The 20,665-nt window shown below is 35.2% G+C and overlaps 1 protein-coding gene across 3 annotated transcripts in view; it reads left to right on the top strand.

Annotated features, from left to right (window-relative positions):
• The window catches only part of LOC128741910 (amyloid beta A4 precursor protein-binding family B member 1-interacting protein), a 120,335-nt gene that overhangs the window by 81,587 nt on the left and 18,083 nt on the right, over positions 1-20,665 (top strand). Inside the window, exon 1 of one of the 3 annotated variants that reach the window (XM_053838028.1) lies at positions 1,029-1,413. The exons of the other annotated variants lie outside the window; for them this stretch is intronic. Within the exon in view, the coding sequence (XP_053694003.1) occupies positions 1,360-1,413 (54 nt within the window). The 5' untranslated portion in view covers positions 1,029-1,359. Of the gene's footprint in view, positions 1-1,028; positions 1,414-20,665 lie in introns of those variants that run through there. 3 annotated transcript variants of the gene reach the window in all.

Below are 20,665 nucleotides of genomic sequence, written 5' to 3'. Positions count from 1 at the left end.
CAATTGATTAATGGTAATTAGTCACTTTGACCATTTATGTTCAATTTCTTCAGATCAAAAAAGGGGATCGACTTTGGCAACATAAGCGAAGGCGACAGGCATTTGTTGAGAAATTCGAAAACCTACTGTATTATTTTGGTTCACTTCTGAGCTGTCTATTTGCTAGATTGCAGTAGCACATTGCTTGCTTGCATGCGATGGTCCTTCGCAAAAGACAAGGGACGAGCATCCCTCTTTGTTGAACATAAACACCTAACCATTTTAGTAGTGTCAACGCGCGTGTACAAACGTTACCGTCGCTTATGATTTCCTACTGTATCTCCTATCTCCTATGCTATTTATATATGTACTATATATACCTACTTATCCATAGTTGCGTATATTCATCGATGTTCATAAGTGAATTATACAGCTATCTGTTGTGAGAATGAACAGTTTCGATAAATTTTCAGGATAATTTATTGTATGATCTTAGGGCATGTGGCTATAGCAGGACTATTCCACGGGGGGATGGAGCAAACGATGAGTCATCAACTGTGCTTGTATTATGAATGTATGGAACAATCTGGGGACAATGAACGAACAGTTTCAATCACTTTCACCGAATGAAAAATATGAACGTTTGATGTCCAAGTTAGTTTAGACTAAGTAATCAACAGGAAGATGTTCGTTTTCCATCAAATGGCTTGATTTTAACTTTACGGTATGTTGATGCAATGTGGGTGCATTGCTTCAGAGCCGGTGCATCCAGAATAGAGTTCAAGAAGCTATGTGTCTGTACATTCACATTTACACGTCCGCCATCGGGACATACATATATAGCTTTAATTTCGTTCTCTTATGTTTCATGGTATGCCAAAACCCAATACGAAGTCGTTTGTAGTTGTGAACATGTTTCAAAATATGCTTTATTAATGCCAGTCTGTTATATACGTATTTGGAATGAAATTTTATATTCGCTCTAAAGTATGATTCTTCCATCCAGTTAGTCTAGCGTACGACGTCGTTGTGTAAGAACATTGCTAGTGGCGTAGTTCCAAGACTTCGGCTTTGAATAGTAGTAAGTTGGCGATTGCGTGCGGAGTTAAATATGGGTGTTGAATGGGTGGATTATGTTTAGTGAAAAGTGTTATATTGGATGCCGCCTACGCATAGAAAAAACTAAAAACGAAAATTAATGGAAATGAAGGACATAGTACATGTTTTTTTTATAATAACTAATGCTATGTGCTGTGCAATAGTGCTATAATTGTGAAGATAATTTTGAACAGTGGGCTGATAATCATTATTTGTTGACCTTTGGAATAATCTGTATCAGTGAATCTAAATATATATATTTCCGATTGAAGCAGTTTTAGAATGGATTACAGCTGGTCCGACTATGATTCAGCATCGACATACTCTTGTGAATCTGTAAGTTATATTTCTTTCGCTTAAGTTTTCTCTAAAACCGTACAACCTAGTCTGGTTTTCTTTGTCTCTGTAACCAACTGTGATTATTGTCGATACTTAATGGGGGGTCATCCTGATCTACTGCGACTGCTAAAAAATAGGTTTTCCTAAGATTTTAAAGTATATAAAGGTTAATAAATTTTGGAAACTAAAAGGAAGAATAAAACTGTCACCGCCTCTAATCAACAATCTGTGTAACTCTCATCATCTACATTGACAATTATTTTCACCTATAAATTGAGCCCACTTAGAAGTTTACAAACCTCAAAGATTTTAAGCATGATGTTTTGAGCTAAGATAATATGAGGAATTTCAAAGGAGGTTATTTGTCATTGTGAAGTAGTAGCAAATAGTCGAGTTTTTCTACTCAAAATCTGAGTTTGTATTGTTTATATTTTAGGTTAAAACCACCCCATCGACATCTCTATATCGAGCTGCAGTGAACGTCAGCGACAGCATGTCCTGGGCTCAAAATTTGACAGCGGGCCCAAATCAGACTGCCGGCAGTTGAGTGAAACGCAGTGCTAACATGCTATCTCATTTTCGCACACACGAGATGTTGTTGTCAAAACCATGGTTGCCTGCCGATGGGGTGGTAAAAACCGACCATGTAACCAAGCCATGTGCAGAGCGTAGAGCGTAGACATTAGCAATTACTAGTTGGTAAATTTGACAGTTTCAAGGTGGCAATTGCGAGTTTACTACACTCAAGTCGGTTTTTACGCGGACGATACGTTCCGCGAAAATCAAAATCGCGTAAAAAAAACCTCATAAATTCCGAAATTCGCGTAAAAAACCGCTTAAATTCCAAAACTCGCGTGAATTCGAAAATTGGCTTGAAAGACCAAAAATTTGCGTAAAAAACTTTGTGGATTTCAACGTTACTCGAAAACATAGACTAATTGAGCACATCCGCGTAAATTCCGAAATTCGCGTAAAAAAAATCTCGTAAATTCTGAAATTCGCGTAAAAATAGTCGCGTAAAAACAAACCACATAAAAGTGCACTATAATTATACTTATAATAATTAATATAATAATTAATATATAATTAATATAATAATTAATATATAATTAATATAATAATTAATATATAATTAATATAATAATTAATATACAGTTGGATTTCGAGTTTGGCAACAAAGGCGTATCGTGCCAAAATCGAGACCTTTTTTTGATATGCAAAAATTTAATATAAGTGCGTTAGAAATTGACAAAATGTTATTAATCAACGATTGCAACCTTTTTACCTTTGTTATACTATAACAAAGGTTTAAAAATTGGTCGAAAAACACGAAATTGATCCGAGGCCCGGAGGGCCAAGTCACATATACCAATCGATAGAGTTCGACGATTTGAGCAATGTCTGTGTGTGTGTGTGTGTGTGTATGTATGTAATGACTTTTTCTATCGCCTGTTTCTCAGAGATGGCTGAACCGAATCGTTCGCTATTACTCTTGTTTAAAAGGTATTATTGTCTAGTAGATCACTATTGAGTTGCTTCGTGACACGACGTTTCGTTTAAAAGTTATAAGCAAAAATGTGAAAAATACGTGACACGGGTTTCTCTAGAACTACATGACCGATTTCAACGATCTTAGTATCAAATGAAAGCCCTTATTAAAGCTAAATTATTCAGAAATTTTTAATTGAAAACAAACAAGTAGTTTAAAAGTTATGCTTAAAAAACTTGTTTTGACAAGGTAATAATTATCGCCTGTTTCTTAGAGATGGCCAAACCGATTTATGCGCTATTAGTCTCATTTGAAAGATAATATATGCTAATAGATCACTATTGAATGGTTTTTTGATTGGACGTTTAATTTGAAAGTTATGAGCAACCGTATACACCACACCAAAATTAACAATAATTTATAATGATTTTAACCAAAATAATTTACCTAATTTCAATTATTTTAATATCAAACGAGAGGTTTTGACACTACGAATATATATGCAAAATTTCATAAGAATTGGTTGTACCGGTCAAAAGATATTAACCCTCGAACACTCGCGCCAACTTTTGTAACACAGTTCCTCGCACGCACTATAACCCCAAACCAAACAAAACGTGCGCACTAGAGGTTTGACTGGGAAAACTTGGTTTTAGGTTTATCGAAACTTTAGAATAGTTTCTTGAAATTAAAAGCTCTATCGTCTGGTGGAATCTAAATTTTGATTAATCCCCCTAAAAGTGAAATAAAAAAAAATATTTTTCTTCAGTGTCAATATAACACATTGATGTGTTCTGCAAAGTTATAGAGCATATTATTACAAGAAATTTTGCTAGAGACAGTAACCTTCCATCTCTGCAGCTAAGATAGAAAAATCTTATTTATTGTATATGAATTTGTAAACTCAGTTTTTATATTTTTGCTCTTTTTGTAATTGTTGTATGACTTTTGCTTGTATTACAAAGTTGTACAAATGATAAAAATACACAACTTTGCTGAATATAGTATACCTCTATGTTTGCTTGTTTAGGAACTGTAGAACTTTGATTATAAAAAATACCTTAATTTTGACTACGAATTACTCGACTACCAGCAGACGGATACATTTTAAACAGTTTACATTGGCTAGTTTTGCTGCATACAGACACCATTTTTCCATATGAAGAAACGAGAGAAAATTCCACTTGGGGTCAATTGCGGTACACCTCGCATGCTGATTGTTTCGTTTCTGTGATGGTGGTTTATGCTGATCTATTTTCCCAACAATTTAATTTATTAATGCATTGAATAATTATGACATTTTGCTCAGAATAAGTTTATTGAAGAATATACGTTAGTTAAACAACGATTTGTAACTTTATAACAATATGGCATTGAAAAACCTACACGTGTTGTACAAAATACAACAGCGTGAGTAACCAAAGGTTAATAAAAATTGATGAAAATTATTCAAGAAAACTCTATTGATGTGAATCAAATAGAATGGCGTTACAGGAAATTATGCATAGTTCAAAAACCTATAAACTAGATCTTTACTAGGCAATGTATATGTTAAACAATAAGATTTCCTCTTACAACTTACTTTTATTGGCACTTACTCAAATTAATAACAACTTATTTATCCTTACTCAGCAATTTCATGAAAAAAGGATCTATAAAAATTTAAAAGTGTTCCTATTTTGTTCAAAATTTGTAAACTTATTCAATTTTCAAAATTTTTATGTAAACTAACGCATTACGCAACGTTAACCAATAGATGAATTATGTTCCGAAAACGTGTCGATTTCTATCTCAAATACCAAGTAAGACCGTATAACAAAGGTTCCTTTCACCACTAGGTGGATTAAATCGGGTTTTATGTTTACAAACTCCGCCAAAAGCTATCCGTGCGGTGCAAGTAAGTTTCTGGCGTCTTGCGGTAAGACATAGTCCTACGGCAATAAAAATATTATTGTTCGAAGTCGCAAACTTTTTTTTCATGAACACACTTAGGGCAATATTTGTTCGTCATTTAAAGTATGTATGCGGAAACTGATTGATATTTAAGCATATTTTTGGAAGTAAAATATTTTGTGTTGCCAAAAACGGATACTTTTATTGCCAAAAACGGATACTTTTATTGCCAAAATCGAGGCATGCCAAAATCGAACCATGCCAAAATCGAACCATGCTAAATTCGAAATCCCACTGTATTATAATAATTATGATTTATTAGTATCACTTCAACCACTCAGTTTACAATCTTGTTTAGTGTCAAGGATTTATAAGTAGCATCGTTACATTGGAAAGCTAATAAGTTAGCAAATGTACAAATCTGTATATAAAAGTAAGCGTGAGTTTATAAGTTCGAATGTTCCTCTGTACCTCTAGAACGCCTTGACCGGTCTCCACCAAACTTGACTTGCTTCGTTTCCATTATAGAGATTTTCATAGAGCAAATCGAGGCATGACAGAAAGGGGAACTGACTGGGAAGATTTTTTTTCTGTCAAACCTGGACCCGACCCGAACCCGAATTTTTATTTTCTGTCAAACCCGAAAGCGACCAGAACCCGAATTTTAATTTTCATAAAACTCACTCATAATACTAATGCCTGACCGCATTTTAAGGTAAAAGACTAAAACACGAGTTTGGTCAATAAAACTCACCCATGGATCCAAAACTTATCAGTTTTCTTTTTGTATTATTCTAGACTTTCAAACTCTGGAGTTAATTTGAAATTTTAAGTTTTCATCACCCTTCTATTTCTTTTTGAGTTGAGAACTTAATTGAATATTCTAAAAAATTAAAGTGTACACTAGAATTGTTTTTCACTTTTACGGGTCTCATGTTTTCTATGAAACCGTGTAACAAGCGAAACAAAAAAAATTATATGAAAAATTATTTTTAAATGCTTGGATCTTGCTTCATTATATTTTAACGATATCTAATGGCCAAAAGCTAGACACTAGACACGCCACTCTTCGCAGATTCAATCATCAGTAAAGTAGCTGCTGGCGGCAAGAGGGTGCACTAACCCATCATAGTGCTCGTAAAGCGTTCTCATACAAAATCCATGATAGTCTACTAAACCCTGCCGCCAGTAGGTAGTGTTGATGGCATACTTATTAAAGCAAAGCAAAGCCTAGGTGCTACATTCGGTTATCGAAACTTGAGCTTCTGTTTTTATACGACAGACTCCGTAGTTAGTTGCTAGAGTGCAGGACAATTACAAGGCCAGTTGCTACGATCCTATTGACTCTAACAGCCTCTACCAGTCGAGATTCGAACATACGACGACTGGCTTATTAGGTCAGCGTCATACCTCGGAGCCAACTGGGATGCAATGGCATACTTATGTATGAGGAAATCAAAGCCTGGCGTATCTAGTTCCTTTAATAATCTAAGCCAAAAGCAAGTTTTCTGAATTCTCTATACTGATCGAAAATTCTGACCTTTTCAAAAATTCAGCACAAAAGATAAAAGGCGTTATTGCAACTTGTAAATAAACCGAGTGTAGATTGACCGTTTTTTCAATACTCAATACTCGAACTCAGATTTTTTTTTTCGTTAAGCCCGAACCCGAATATTTTTTTCCGGTCAAACCCGATCCCGACCCGAACCCGATACCTGTTAAAACTTTTAAACTCGAAACCGATCCGAACCCGACGGGATCGGATTTTTTCGGGTTTAGGGTCTGATTACCCGAGACCCGACCATCTCTAGGGGAAATGTCAAAGGGAGTAGACATATTCCAATGAAGAAAAAGAGTTTTGTTTCTTGCATTATGAGAATTTTCGTTACAGTAACAGATGTACAAGTGACTTAGAGACATGGGGGTCCCGCGTAAGGTCGAATAATCAACTAGTTATATAATAAATACCAGATATGAAATATAAGTCAGCCGCTGCACGATTTAGTCGAGTAACGCCAAAAAGCTAGTGACTCAATTGTCACCAAATGTCAAGTGTATCTGTTTTGTGTTGGTTACGTATTGAGCCACTATGCTATCTGTTATCCTTCTACTCGACACTCGGTAATAACTGAGCCGAGTTGAGTTACTCGACATGACTTACATAATAGGGCCCATAATCTCTCGACGCAGGAGGCGCAGATTTGAATCGCGTCAAAGCCACGTTGTTTTCGGGTGTAGCTCTTTCTACCTATGTAAATTTTCTTCACTTCATCGCTGTTTAATAATTAACGATTCAACATATGTCGAGAGGTATAAGAGAGAACCAGTGGTTAGTAGCTATAGTTACGGCTTTTGACACGGAGACGTTATTTGGTGATTCTCTTTTGGATGGTAATCATATCCAAACGAAAACAATGATTATGCAGGCAGGATATCGTATAGGTATGACATTGTCTGTCATCAGACCGGAAGAAGTGTTTTATTTCTTTGTGTGTCGCTTCTAGTTGCGTACTTACATGTTCATGAATGTCGGATTCATGAAAATCAAAAACATCATACTCTGTCATCTATGTCGGAAGCAGAATAAACAACTGTAGTTTTCTGGAATTAAATAAAAAGAAAACTTATCAAAGTTAATTCTACTATGTTCGAAAACTGCTACTATCTGTTCGAAACCAGACACTGAGGAAGCCTGCAAGTCGTAGGCGAAATACGTATCTGTCAAAAATAAATATACATAGTAGAATTAAATTGGATAAGTTTTCTTTTTATTTAATTCCAGGTTTCGTATTCTACTAAGACGCTCCAAAAACTTCAGTCGACTGTAGTTTTATAATGTGTTATGTGTTAAATTCTACCGATTCATCATGAGTTACGGTTTCGACACGAAACATGAAGGCTGCACTTATGCTTCTGCTCTTAACATGTTCACATCCAGGATTGCATGGCATGGATATGTTACGTTTTAAATAAATTGTATTTTGTTATTATACAGTGTAATGTGAGTCATGCATAATTTTCAGAAGAAATTATAACATAACATTGTTACGCCTGTTTTACACAACAATAATATAATTTTGTTAGACGGCTTGACCATGAGGTGGTTTCTCTAGGACTAGTAGGAATATCTTATTAAGAAAGTAAGTAGAAGCAAAATAACAATAACTAATTTATTAATCATTCAAAACGGAACTTTATATCCGTTCATTGCGTTTTCCATAATGGTTGTTTATTGCCGTTAAACTCCGTGCGTACGACCATAGTATAAGCTTTGAATTGCAATGTATTCTCAAGACATTAAACTACCGGTATGATAGCTACGTGAGAGCTTCGATCGTTTTAATGGAGGAAATAAAACGTTATGAATGGACTCAAAATTAGCAGGCATCTGGGATTTATTATATACTAACTTGCCAAAACTAACAATCAAATGAGCATGTCTAGTGATATGCAGAGTGTGCAGACATTTTATTTAAATATTATATTTCAATATGGTGAACACTTCCATCGCCAAGATTTTTTTATGGCCAGTAACTTTATCGAAAGCAAATACATGCATGGCTGTTTCAATCCATCAAAACTTCCAGCTCGAATGATAGCGACCACATGCGTGGTCGAGTGTTAATCTAAAAGTAATTACTAATACTATTCTAACTCAAATTGACGTGGTGTTTTGATAGCACTCTGTATAATTTGTATACGGTTTCTATTATCGCTAACGTAGGTATATTTATTCTATTTGCAAAACTGATAACCCCTATAAACATCAGTGTGATCTAAAGTTTAACAACAGTAGATGCGTTCCTATCATCGTTTCTAATCCAAAGTTTACTCGTTAATTGAATTTTAATAGTGAAATTTCATTACTGTCATTACTTAAAGTAAAAATAGCGCGACAAAACATTTTTGATAACTAAAGTTTTTATGGGCGTCTTGGAATACGAAAATTAAATGAAAAAAAAAAACCTTTTTCATGATTGCATTCCACTTGGCACTGCGAACCACTAGTGAATTTAATTGTGAATGAGTTTCTTTATGGTTCAGAACATTTGCAAACCGGAATACCCACATGCAGATTGAGATATGATTCTGTTGTGTAATCCAATGGTGAGGTATGACCGTATTTTGATTGTTCTATTGATAAACGCTGTGTTTGAGTACTATTGAAAAAATCAGTGTTTTGAATTTATTCCAATTCCCTGTCCTGTTTAAGGGGTTATGTACAGTTGGGAGGCTTAAAAAAGTCGATTTTTTTAGAATTTTTCTAGAGAAAACTCTTTAACTGTTTAAAGTGAAAATTTGTATACAATTTCAAGGTAGCTTTTGGCTGTATTTTAACATATTTTATTTAAAAAAATTAATGAAATAGCTGCTATAGTTAATCTCCTGAAACTCTTCAAAAATAACGCGTTTTGCGGTGAGCAGGATATCTATGGAATGAATCATCGGAAATCTAACAACTAAAAAGGAATCGGTGATAAAATATATTATCTATAGATTGATCGAAGGAATTAGCGAAACAATCATTTTTGACGTAATGACGGCTTTTAGACAAAATAAATCGATTTTTGGCATAAATTTTGTTCTTAAATTGTCTATCTGAATGACACAAGATCTGAATAAATAAACCAATTTAACCGTTATGTGTGCGACAAAAAAAACACCTTCAGCGGGGCAGCAAGAGTACCCGGGTACCCAAAATTGATACTGTTATAACATCAACAATTTTTAACCGAGTTTGATGAAATAGGTGTTATTTGATTCGTTGTCCAACAAACATTTTATTTGAACAGTAGATTATTCAACCGTTATATAACTAATGTTAAAGAATCAAGCGCTTAATAAGCAATTATACAGCATAAATGTTTGTTGGGTAATTTATCTAGTTTTGAATTATTTGGCCATTTGGCCATCAAAAGACATATGGGGCCCAAAAATCCAGAATTCAGGCAGAGTGTCCGCTGATGAGAGAACTGATTGTATTGCAGGAACATCAGTCATGGTATCAAAACTCTAGAAATTCATACAGTGAACTATTTCATATAATGAGATGAATCAGGTTGGTCATTCCGAAGTAGATTCCTGCGGGGTCATGGGTGGCCAGTCTAGGATTGTAGGTAAAGCCTAGCAATATGGGTTGGAATTGGTTCGGTAGGTGATATATTTTACATTTCGAAGTATTTCGAAAATGGCTTCTACAGGATCACTGATGATAGCGTAGCATTCAAGATAATGTTTAGCATTATCGGAACGGTTCAAAACGTAGAACCATCTGTTAAACATTTGGAATCAGTTCCGAAATTATCAATAAGTACTAAACTGGCCATATTAGTTCAAAACATCTAAAAGATCCGCTAAACCAATTCTAATGTTGGCTTAGGCATCCAACTGGCCATCTGTAACCCTACAGGAACTCAATTCTGGAATGGCCATTGCGATCTAAAGTGGCCAGTTTATATCATTAGGTGAAAAAGGGTTCACAATATAAAGTTCAAAGCTGCTGATAAACACATAGCTGATATTCTCTCAAGACAAGCGACTTCTCACGTTTTACCGGATGCTGATCCGGAATTACAGATTCCCGGGAACTATTTGTTATTTGATAGCCAAATGCTTTATCTAATTAAAACTAGATAAATGTACGAATCAAATGCCACTGGTTTCATCCAAATCGGGCCAAAGTTATGAACATAGCAAAACATGGCTACCCTTGTCGCCCTCCTACGTAATAAAACAATACAAGTGCCTCTCATTGCTAATCCCCTTCACGAATATGCACCAAATTACCTCAATTACTTAAGATCGTAAAGCTCGTTACGATGTCGCAAAATTTCAATGATGTATGTTTTAAATTGGATGAGTTATAACCATTTTAAAACTGAAAAGGTACCCGGGTACCCTGTCGCACAGATAACGTTTAAAAGGCCAAATGAAAAAAAAAAATGTCCATAAAATGAGAAATATTAATCGGTGCGGAAAAATCTTCGATTAATCTCTGAAATATATAATATTTGTTTTCGAGAAATCTTGCTCACCGACTTCGAAAACTCGGTTTTGTGAAATACGCGTTCTTTCTTCAATCGCTCTGACAGGTCGTTACAAATATACGTATAAATTCGTCAGTATATTGACAGATTGGTACGAAATTTTCTGTGTGCATACTTAAATACTAGTATGTGTACACTACAATCATGAAATAAACAGAAAATCGCTTGTTCGAAAATTCTGACTGTATATAACCCCTTAATCCAGTGGTGACCACGGTCTAAGCATAATGCGGGCCCAGATCAATCAGATCTCCTCAATAGATCCGCCGCCCGAAATGACTTCTGATATTAATAAATTCAACCTATAGTTCCCGTTCACCAACCATCAAACCAGTCCGCGGGCCGCAAGGACGGGTGACAACTAAAATTTTGGAATTTTTTTGAGGTCCCTATACTCCGCAACAAACGAGCTCAGAGAGAAATGAGAGTATGTATGTGTTAGCTCTCTCTCTCTCTCTCTCTCTCTCTCTCTCTCTCTCTCTCTCTCCTCTTTCTGTCAATATTTTTTGTTTTGTTTATCCTTGCCTTGTTTTGCTTGACATGACGTCGAAACAATAAGCATTTCGAGAGCGCGTTGTAAACTTCTACGAACTGCCACAGAAATCTCGGCAAAAAGTATACGGTACAACATTTAAAAAGCGAATATGTTGCGACTTCGACTGTTCACCATATCCTAAGAAAAGATGCCCAACAACAATTCGCAAGCAAGGCAGTGGAAGACCAGCCAAAATTATGGATGTAGAAGGACATCGTTCTCTTTCTCGTTTCTTCAACAACAAGCCCTCTGGTTTGGCTATCAATTAAGATACAGCAGACGAATTTTTGAAGAAAATTTTGATCCCGTTTCAGATCATGCAGATGGACAATACGTGTTTTGGCCGGATAGAACATCATCGCATTACGCCAAAAAACACAATCGTTCCTTCAAATACCCATTTGATCACATTTTTACCCAAAAACCACGATCCGAAAAATCTGTCTCAGTGCGCCCAATTGAAGATTTCTTTGGGATTTTGAGTTCCTTGGTGTACAAAAATAACTGAAGAACCACGAATTGCAAAAAGTTGATTGGTAGAATCAAGAGATGCATTCGCAAAGTTGACATGATGGCCGTACAACGCTCCTGTTTCGACGCCAAACGAAAGCTTCGCCGAACAGCCGATTACGGACCGATAATGTATCTTGAGAAAAAAATTCCAAAATTTTAGTTGTCATCCGTTATTGAAGAGTCGCATGCGGCCCGCAGGCCGCAGTTTGACCGTCACTGCCAAGATCTGTTACTCATTATCTTGAACTTCGACATTTGAACAAAATGCTCATTTTTCTTGTGCATTCTAATATTATTTGTGACAACCATTGGTTGAATAAGTGAAACATAGCCACGCGTAGCCAAAATTTGCTGAACAAATTTTAGTAAAATTGAATAAATAAAGTATTTTATAATCAATGGTTTTTTTTCGTAATAGTGAATTCCTAAATAGTTCATTTGTTTTACCAAAAGGAAAGGAAAGTTTTTAGCCAAGTTCAGAGCTAAAAAAATATGTTTATTCTTAAAATGTCAATAATATTTACTTTATGGTTCATTTAGTTTTTCTAATTCATATAGTAAATGTATTAACGCCGGTTTTGCATGGTTTTCTATCTAACACTATATTCCCTTCAGCTACGGTATAGTGAGCACGTTGCAAGTTATAGTTGCATCTGTGGTTCACTTTCTTGGCCGTATAAAAACGAATTTAGGGTAAATGATTTTGAAATGGACCTAGTCGAATTCTGATCTTGAATGGACCTATTTTTAAATAAGAATTTTAGGATATAATTATCAAGTCTTTGTACTGTATTTAGCTTTTATGTTTATCTTTAATCATTTCTGAACGTAAATATACTAAAATTAAATTAAAATTATAGCCAAAACTACTTTATTGCCGCGTATTTAAAAGTAGCTGTTTTTCAGCGTTTTGGCAGTCACCATAGAGTATTTTCAAACTGTTACTACCCGGAACCCTTCTGGTTTGAAATAAAACAAAGCTCTTAAAATGATGCTAAAATATGTGTAATTTCAATTTAGGTATTTAAAAGTTCAGTAAAACCAGTAAAATCTTCAAATTCCTTAAAAATGTTAACCCCCTTTTTTGATCTTGAATGGACCTAGTATTGATTTTAGAATGGACCTAGTTTTGCGCTCCGAGACATCACTGCCGGTAGCTATCATTGCCTACCACCAACGAACACTCCGTTCTATATTCCATAAAACTGCTTGTTGTCACTATAGTATCTCCGTTTATAATGAATCTATAAGCACGGGATATTGAAAGTAGGCTTGATTTATAGCCTAAATAAAAACTTAATTATATTGATAAAACTAACTATCACTCATCCTTTTTCGTAGTTGCTTCATAGTGTTTGTACATTGTAGCCTCTAGTTTTGAAACTAAAAAGTCTTCCTAATTAGTTAGCTAACATATGTCATTTTATGCTTAAAATAATATAAACTTAATTTGTACAAAATCAGTATTGTACAAAAATTTTAACCATCATTGATTAAAAGATAAGATGGATCAAAAGATAAGAGGGATACTAACTGCCTTCTGTTAAGGGGGCATAGTACCTTTTCAATTTTTTAAAACCTAAATTTTTTTTATTGATTATTTCGAAAGATTAACATTTTAGCCATATGTGTTTGAAGTCGTTTGCATGAATTCCAAATATTGACAAAGTTACAGCTATTTGTACCGCGCATGTCTGGAGCGATTAAACAACGAGTAAAAACTTCAACGCCGTTTTTCTCGAAACCAGGTTTTGAAAGTCGGTACCATAATATCTCAAGAACGGCTCAAGCAATTCTTATGATTCTTTTTTTGTTTGAAAGCCAACAAAATTATCTAGTGTTTGACCCATCCTTTTCTTGATATTGTAATTTTTGTATGCTTTAGAAATGTTTAAAGTCAATTTTTTCGCTTAAAAACCATACTTTTATGTATCAATGTCCGTCATTTTGTTATGTGTTCGGATTCTAAAAAAGGATGGATCAAACACGAGATAATTAGATGTTCTTTCATGTCGTTTTGGAATATTTCAATTCGGATAAGCCCCCAGCGCCAATCCATGGTACCGCAATTCATGGTTTTTTTGAACGACTATCTTCAAGGAGCCGTAGGGGCAAGGGGAAGAGGTTCCCTTATGAAAACAAAATTGCAAATATTAGTATAAAATGCAATATTTCGAATGCAAAAAACCCGATTCAATTTGCCTTTCACGTTATCGAGAAAAAATTATTTGAAATTAGGCAAAAAATATGGTGTAAAAGGTACTATGCCCCTTAAAAAAGAGTTATTTTTGCTTCATTTGCATTTAGCACAAAACCAATTACACCTAAATTTTTCAATTGGATTTTACGTATTTGTTTTAGCACGAAGCAAAAGTGTAATCTATATAATCTATATAAGTAATCTATATAAGTAGAGTAAAATTTTCCCAATTTGTTCGCCCTATGTAAAAAAAATCCCAAATTATGCTAAACGGGACAATTCTTGTATCATTAAAAGTAATACACAGAAGAATGAAACAAGTTATTTGAGAATACAATTCTGAAGATTTATATATAGCTTTATTGTATAGGAAAGTCTAATATTGGAACTTCGAATTGAGTTACGAAGCTAATATTCCAAACTCTATTTAAAGTGGTTATCCCTGCTTAACTATCTACGAGCAACATCGTATAAATGGTTGGAATCAAAATTTTTTTTCATGGACAAATAACGTCCTGTATTTTCCATATAAATACAGCAAAAAGTTTTGCTGTAAGTTTAAGTTTTGACATAACTCAGATGAGAAATAGTTTAAACACGTTAATCAAGCATTACCAAAACACCTTTAGCGCGCTGACCGAAAACCCTAAGGCCAATAAAATTCAACCGGATCCTGTAGTCACAAAATCAGACTCGTCTGAGTAAAAAGAAGCAGCCACCTCTGATGGTTAAGAACGCCAACTTCCTCACCCTCGTGAAACTTTGTGATGCCCAACCGTCCTACAAAATTACCCGGTTTGGCAATAAAATCATCTGTGCGTCAATGGAGGATTTAGAAATTAGGTAAAGGCCTGGATAATGATATGGTGCAAAAAATATAAAATTTGGATCAATATCTGGACCATTTTCGAACTGGATATGCCTAAAAAAATAATATTGTATTTGATAATTTTCTAAATAGTTTAGTTAAAATAATTATGAGGCTCAGAATAAAGTAAATTGTATAATTACCACTAATTAACGAATTTTTCACGATTGCAACGGTTTTATATTCAAAATGTTCGACAGGGGCTGTCGCAAACCTTTAGATACTTTGCAGTAAGACGTAGTCCTACGTCAGTAAAAGTCTGACCTTTCGAAATATGTAGTCACTAAATAAAAACTCAAACCCCACTGTACTTAATAAACTACGTTTAATACAAGTTATATTACATATTTTTAATGAATGGTTTAAATTTTTGAAACTAATAGGCGACATAATTTTTTTATGACGTAGAAATCGTTTCAACCATATCTGAACAACAAGTAATAATAAATTTCCAATATACAAATGTCACACACAGATACATACATAACGCATATCAAGTCACTGAAACATTGTTCAATTGTTGGGCTGACATAAAAACAAGACCCTCGGCGACTGTGACCGATTTCAAATTTTTCAACCGACTTTCATACCTTTCTAACAGAGTATAAGAAAGGTAAAAGCTGTTCAACCTTGTGTCCTATTAATAAATAACATTAGTGTAGTTGTACTATTAAAAAAAATTCTTTGTTATTATTTTGTTCATTTACATGGAAGAAACTATGACAATCCAAATTTAGGTCCATTTCAAAATCAAAAATAGGTCCAATTCAAGATCATGTTGGGTCCATTCAAGATCAAAAAAAGGCTTTGGCAAAAAACGATATATTTAATAAAAGTTTCATCAATTATACATTTTTAAAGTACTGATAATGTAGAAAAAAGGTGGTACTTTCCAACAAATAGTAACATCACCACATATTATTTATAAATGACGAGTAAATTGAGCAGGAGTGCGAGTGGTGGTGTTAAAAAGCGCTAAATAGGTCCATTCAAGATCAATTACCCTATTATTTTCTTTGTCTCGCTAAATCCTGTTTCTGCGGTCGCTAGCATTTGTTGCTGCCAGCCACTCTAGCATTTGGCACCAGTTTCAGCCTACGCGCGTATGGGGAAAACGTAAATAGGTTTTTCTGTCCGATTCAAAAACTTCAGCAAATGATTAAAAAAGAGAATGTTTTTGTTGTTCATTATTTTGCAGCAAAACAGAACCAGATGCTTGACAATGTATAATGTTTTTAATAGTTTAGTCGATATGGAACTTTTAGCTGTAAAATACTAAAGACATTCTCACTAAAAATTGTTCTTTTATGGATAATTCCTGTCAATCTTTATAAGTCTTTCATCATCCGAATATGTTGGCGGAAGCTATTTTCTTACAACCAACCAACTGCAAACCATTACAAGTGTCAAACAATAGTCTTTGGGGATCTTACAAACTGGTAATTTTTCTACAAAATTAAAGGCATTTTTTTTTTAAAAGGCATATAAACTTATTACTTGTATATTGTTTCATGCGGATGAAACAATATGAGCAGAAAATTTGTCCTGATTTTTTTTATCTAAGTCTGTCCTACAATGTCGCTGATTTGACATTATCGATTTTATTGTATATTATCGAAAAAAAGAAGTACTTAAACTTGAATTGTACTTATAATTTTTTTACTGCTCTTTGTGCAATACATGTCGTGACTTCGGCGCCCGTTTGAGGTTTGCAGTTTGAGTACACATGGCCATAAGCTACAGAGTTATCTTCATCTTCACAAACAGGGTACCGTTCGAAATGGCTGAGCTAGTACTGATATCATCACACTTAATGTGCGAGTGTAGACCAGATACCTTCTGCTAGGCTAACTAAAGTTAAAGACCCTATAATACTCTGTTTTTATTTCTCACATGATGTTTTAAACTGTGCCTATAAATCGGTAAAACACCGAAGCATAAATTATGACTCTTGTTTGATTGTTACGAACACCATCTTCGTGTCAACAAGTTAAAGTAAACTTCTTTGTGGATAGTTTACAGTGAGGGAGCACCATCAGGATGCAACACGGGACTGATTGAATTATTGCGGAGGTTTCTTCGTGAAGTTTTGCTTTAGTACGTTGAGTAATTTGACCTTTGTTGTGTCTTGAGTGCGGTTTGCAGAGACGTAGGACTTTTCCTAGGGCCTTATGTTTGAGTTCTTCATGTTTCTCTAATAGGTTTTTCGCGTGTACGGATATCCATGAAGTTTAACGACTATTTTTGACATACAAGTACTTTTGTAACCGATAACAAATTCATTTTATTTGATGTGCCAATTTATAAATTGATTTCTTTGCTTAACGTAAAATTTGATTTGATGTACCCTTTAAGATTTCTTGGATATTGTTAGTGAAGTTTTCTCCGACATTCTTATCCATACCTAATATTCTCAAAAAAAGAAACCTACCCCCATTCCTTTCTCCCTCTACTTTACCTTACCGGTTACCAACAGGAAACCGTCACCAAAGAAACTAAAACTAGTTCAACTAACCTTTGACTTACCACCCAAGTAGTTTAATGCTACCTACCCGAGTAGAGGTTAACTTGAATTTATAGGAAAATCCTCAATTTGTTTCGATTGCAATCACTAGCAATAACTAAAAACGTATATGAAAAAATATTGTACTAAGCGTGTCTTAGTTTAAACTTCTTAGTTCACGCTTAGTTGTTAACTCAGCAATTAGTTTTAGTAACCCCGGAAAAGCCCGATTGGAAGCATTCACCAATGCCATTATAGTGTGTGCTGTGAATGTGTTTGTGTTATTATAAATGGTCTATGAAGACCTTCACCTTAAACTTTAATAGATCAAACGGTCACGGGTACTCATATTATTTTGTGTGTTCCATTTTTAACATAATGCTGTTAAAATAATATTGAAGAGCTGCAAATCTTCGTTATGCTAATTTAACCATTTTTATAGAAACACTAGCTGACCCAACAAAAACTTCGTATTGCTACAAATTAAATCATGAATTTCGGATGATCTTTGTTACAATCTCGAGTTTTGCAAGTTTCTGAGGAGCTCAACCTTAGATGATTCATTTTGGCAGTTACATAACTATGAAAACATCCCAGGTAACCAATAAGCATCACCAATGTTCAAATGCAAGCCAATAAGCATTTAAGTCGCCTTAAATGCTACTTTAGTGCTATTTTGGCCAAATATACAGCTACTTTACTGCTAACTTTCTTATAGTGCTGACAATGGTAATTTGCAGCTAATTACCGAAACGAAGAATTTGAATAGAATTTTGGATGCCAATTTACAACACTTATGCAATCAAAATTCATATTTGAGCGACAGAGTCTTGCAAGTTAAACTAGAATCTGCCGTTTCGTGTGTGTTCACCAATAAATCTGGTGTCCCCAAGGAAGCAACATGGGACCTTTGCTCTTCATTCTATTTTTCAACGACGTGACTACACTGCTTGAAGCCGGATGCGCACTTATTTACGCTGACGACCTTAAATTGTTTCTTCTCGTGCGTTCCATCGACGATTGTCTCCGGCTGCAAGAATTACTAGACGTCTTCGTGAACTGGTGCAAGTTGAACTACTTGATTGTAAGCACAGGAAAATGTGAGGTAATCACTTTTCACCGCATCCAGAGCCCAATTATCTTGGACTATAACATAGATGGGAGTACTCTCAGGAGGGTGGATCACGTTAGCGACCTCGGCATCGTACTCGACTCCAAACTTACGTTTAACCTTCACTATTCTGCTACTATTTCGAAAGCATCTCGACAGCTTGGGTTTATTGCCAAAATTGGGAGAGACTTCAAGGATCCTCACTGCCTAAAATCGTTATACTGTGCGTTAGTCCGTCCTGTGCTTGAAAATGCAAGTATGATCTGGCAGCCCTATCAGCTCACCTGGATTTTAAGAATTGAGCGCATTCAAAGAAGATTCATCCGTATGGCCCTAAGGGATTTGCCTTGGAGAGATCCTGATAATCTTCCGCCGTATCAAGAACGATGTCGCCTACTAGACTTAGACACTTTGGAACGGCGCCGTAAAGTTCAACAGGCAACGCTTGTGGCAAAAATACTTAACAATGACATTGATTTACCGACCTTACTGACAAAACTAAACTTTCGTGCATCGCAAAGACATTTACGCACCACGGCGCTATTGCATACCGAGTTTCATCGAACCACGTTTGGGTACTATGAACCAATAGCTGCATGTATCCGGACATTCACGCAGGCTGAAGGACTGTTCGAGTTTGGTGAATCTACCGGAAAATTTGTGCAAAAATTGAAGAGAACGACTGGATATAATATTAATTTGTTGACTTGTGCTATATGTTTCATTAAGACTTAGTCAAATGAATATAATTTATAATAGATAAATAAATAAATAAATAAAAAGTTAATATACAACAACGTTCAGTATAAAATACCAGATATGCTGATTTGCTGCTTATGTTAATGCTTATAGGTTACTCGGGATGGGCAGTTTAATATATAAATTTGCAATTTTTCCTCACAGTAAAGTAGAAAACAACTCCCCTCAATGCTTAGCCAGAAAGCGGATAGAAATATTCGCCGTGATTGTACAACATTTCGCCGAATACCATTTCGCGAAAAACCTTAAGTGGAATGTACCATTTGACGGAAAACTTTTTCGTGGAAAGCACCATTTCGCAGGGGCGATCCTCTCCTGACCCAACTGAAGGAAAGTAATAGAGATCAGTAGACCTAGGAAAACAAATAAACCTTGACAGTGGTGATTTCTGCGGGGAGTTGCCCCACGGCAACACTCGCGGCTGTTTCGCCCTGAATGATCTAGTGTTACTATAGATAGTTTTTGTGGTCTTGTTATTGACTAATGTTTTATGGAAAAGTCTCGAATTTCTCGAGTTCAATTAGCTTTTGTGTTATGCAAAAATTTCTATTTTATTTGTATGAGAGTCCTTATCCCCCTACCACAGGGGTGAGAGGTCTTTAACCATCATAAAAAAATTCAAGACTCCAAAATCGGCCACATGCCAAATTTGGTTCCATTTGCTTGATTAGTTCTCGAGTTATGAGGAAATTTGTATGGGAGCCTCCCCTCGTAAGGGGAAGGGTCTCTAACTATCAAAAGAACCTTCCCCGGCCCCAGAAACTCCTACGTGCAAATTTTCACACCGATTGGTTTAGTAGTTTTCTATTCTATAAGGAACATACCGACGGACAGACAGAAATCCATTTGTATAGGTATAGGTTAAAAAAAAAAGATTTCAATTGTCAAAAGCCCCGTGGAATGCCTCGCTGTTGACGAACCAGATATGGTGGTTTGCGTTTCATTATATGGCATTGTGCTTATGCTTGATAATTGGATTCCAAAGGCTGTTCAGTTACTGTTTCAAGCGTTCCAAAGGTAAAAAATTCATGAAATTGGCGACACACTTCGTAATGTTTTATCGCTGTAACTGGCAACACAGGCTCATGCGTTTCTGTCGTAACCTTGGATCGTGACTTCGTGCTAATCATCTATAACGTTTAAAAAAATGCTTTCTAATACGAACGTTATTTCTATGTCGTATACGATTATACAACTGTTTAAAAATTCTTGCGATAATGAAGGACAAACTATACTTTATTCACTATTGAAATTTCGGCAAACCGGCGTTGAAAATGCAAATTCATTTTGTGCCGAATTTCCCAACATTTCCTTTGATAGAAAAGTTACCG

The sequence above is a fragment of the Sabethes cyaneus genome, chromosome 3 (genome assembly GCF_943734655.1).
Source record: "Sabethes cyaneus chromosome 3, idSabCyanKW18_F2, whole genome shotgun sequence".
NCBI classification, from domain to species: domain Eukaryota; kingdom Metazoa; phylum Arthropoda; class Insecta; order Diptera; family Culicidae; genus Sabethes; species Sabethes cyaneus.
The sequence above is the reverse complement of the archived record's forward strand: the minus strand, read 5'-3'. Positions and strand labels throughout refer to the sequence as shown.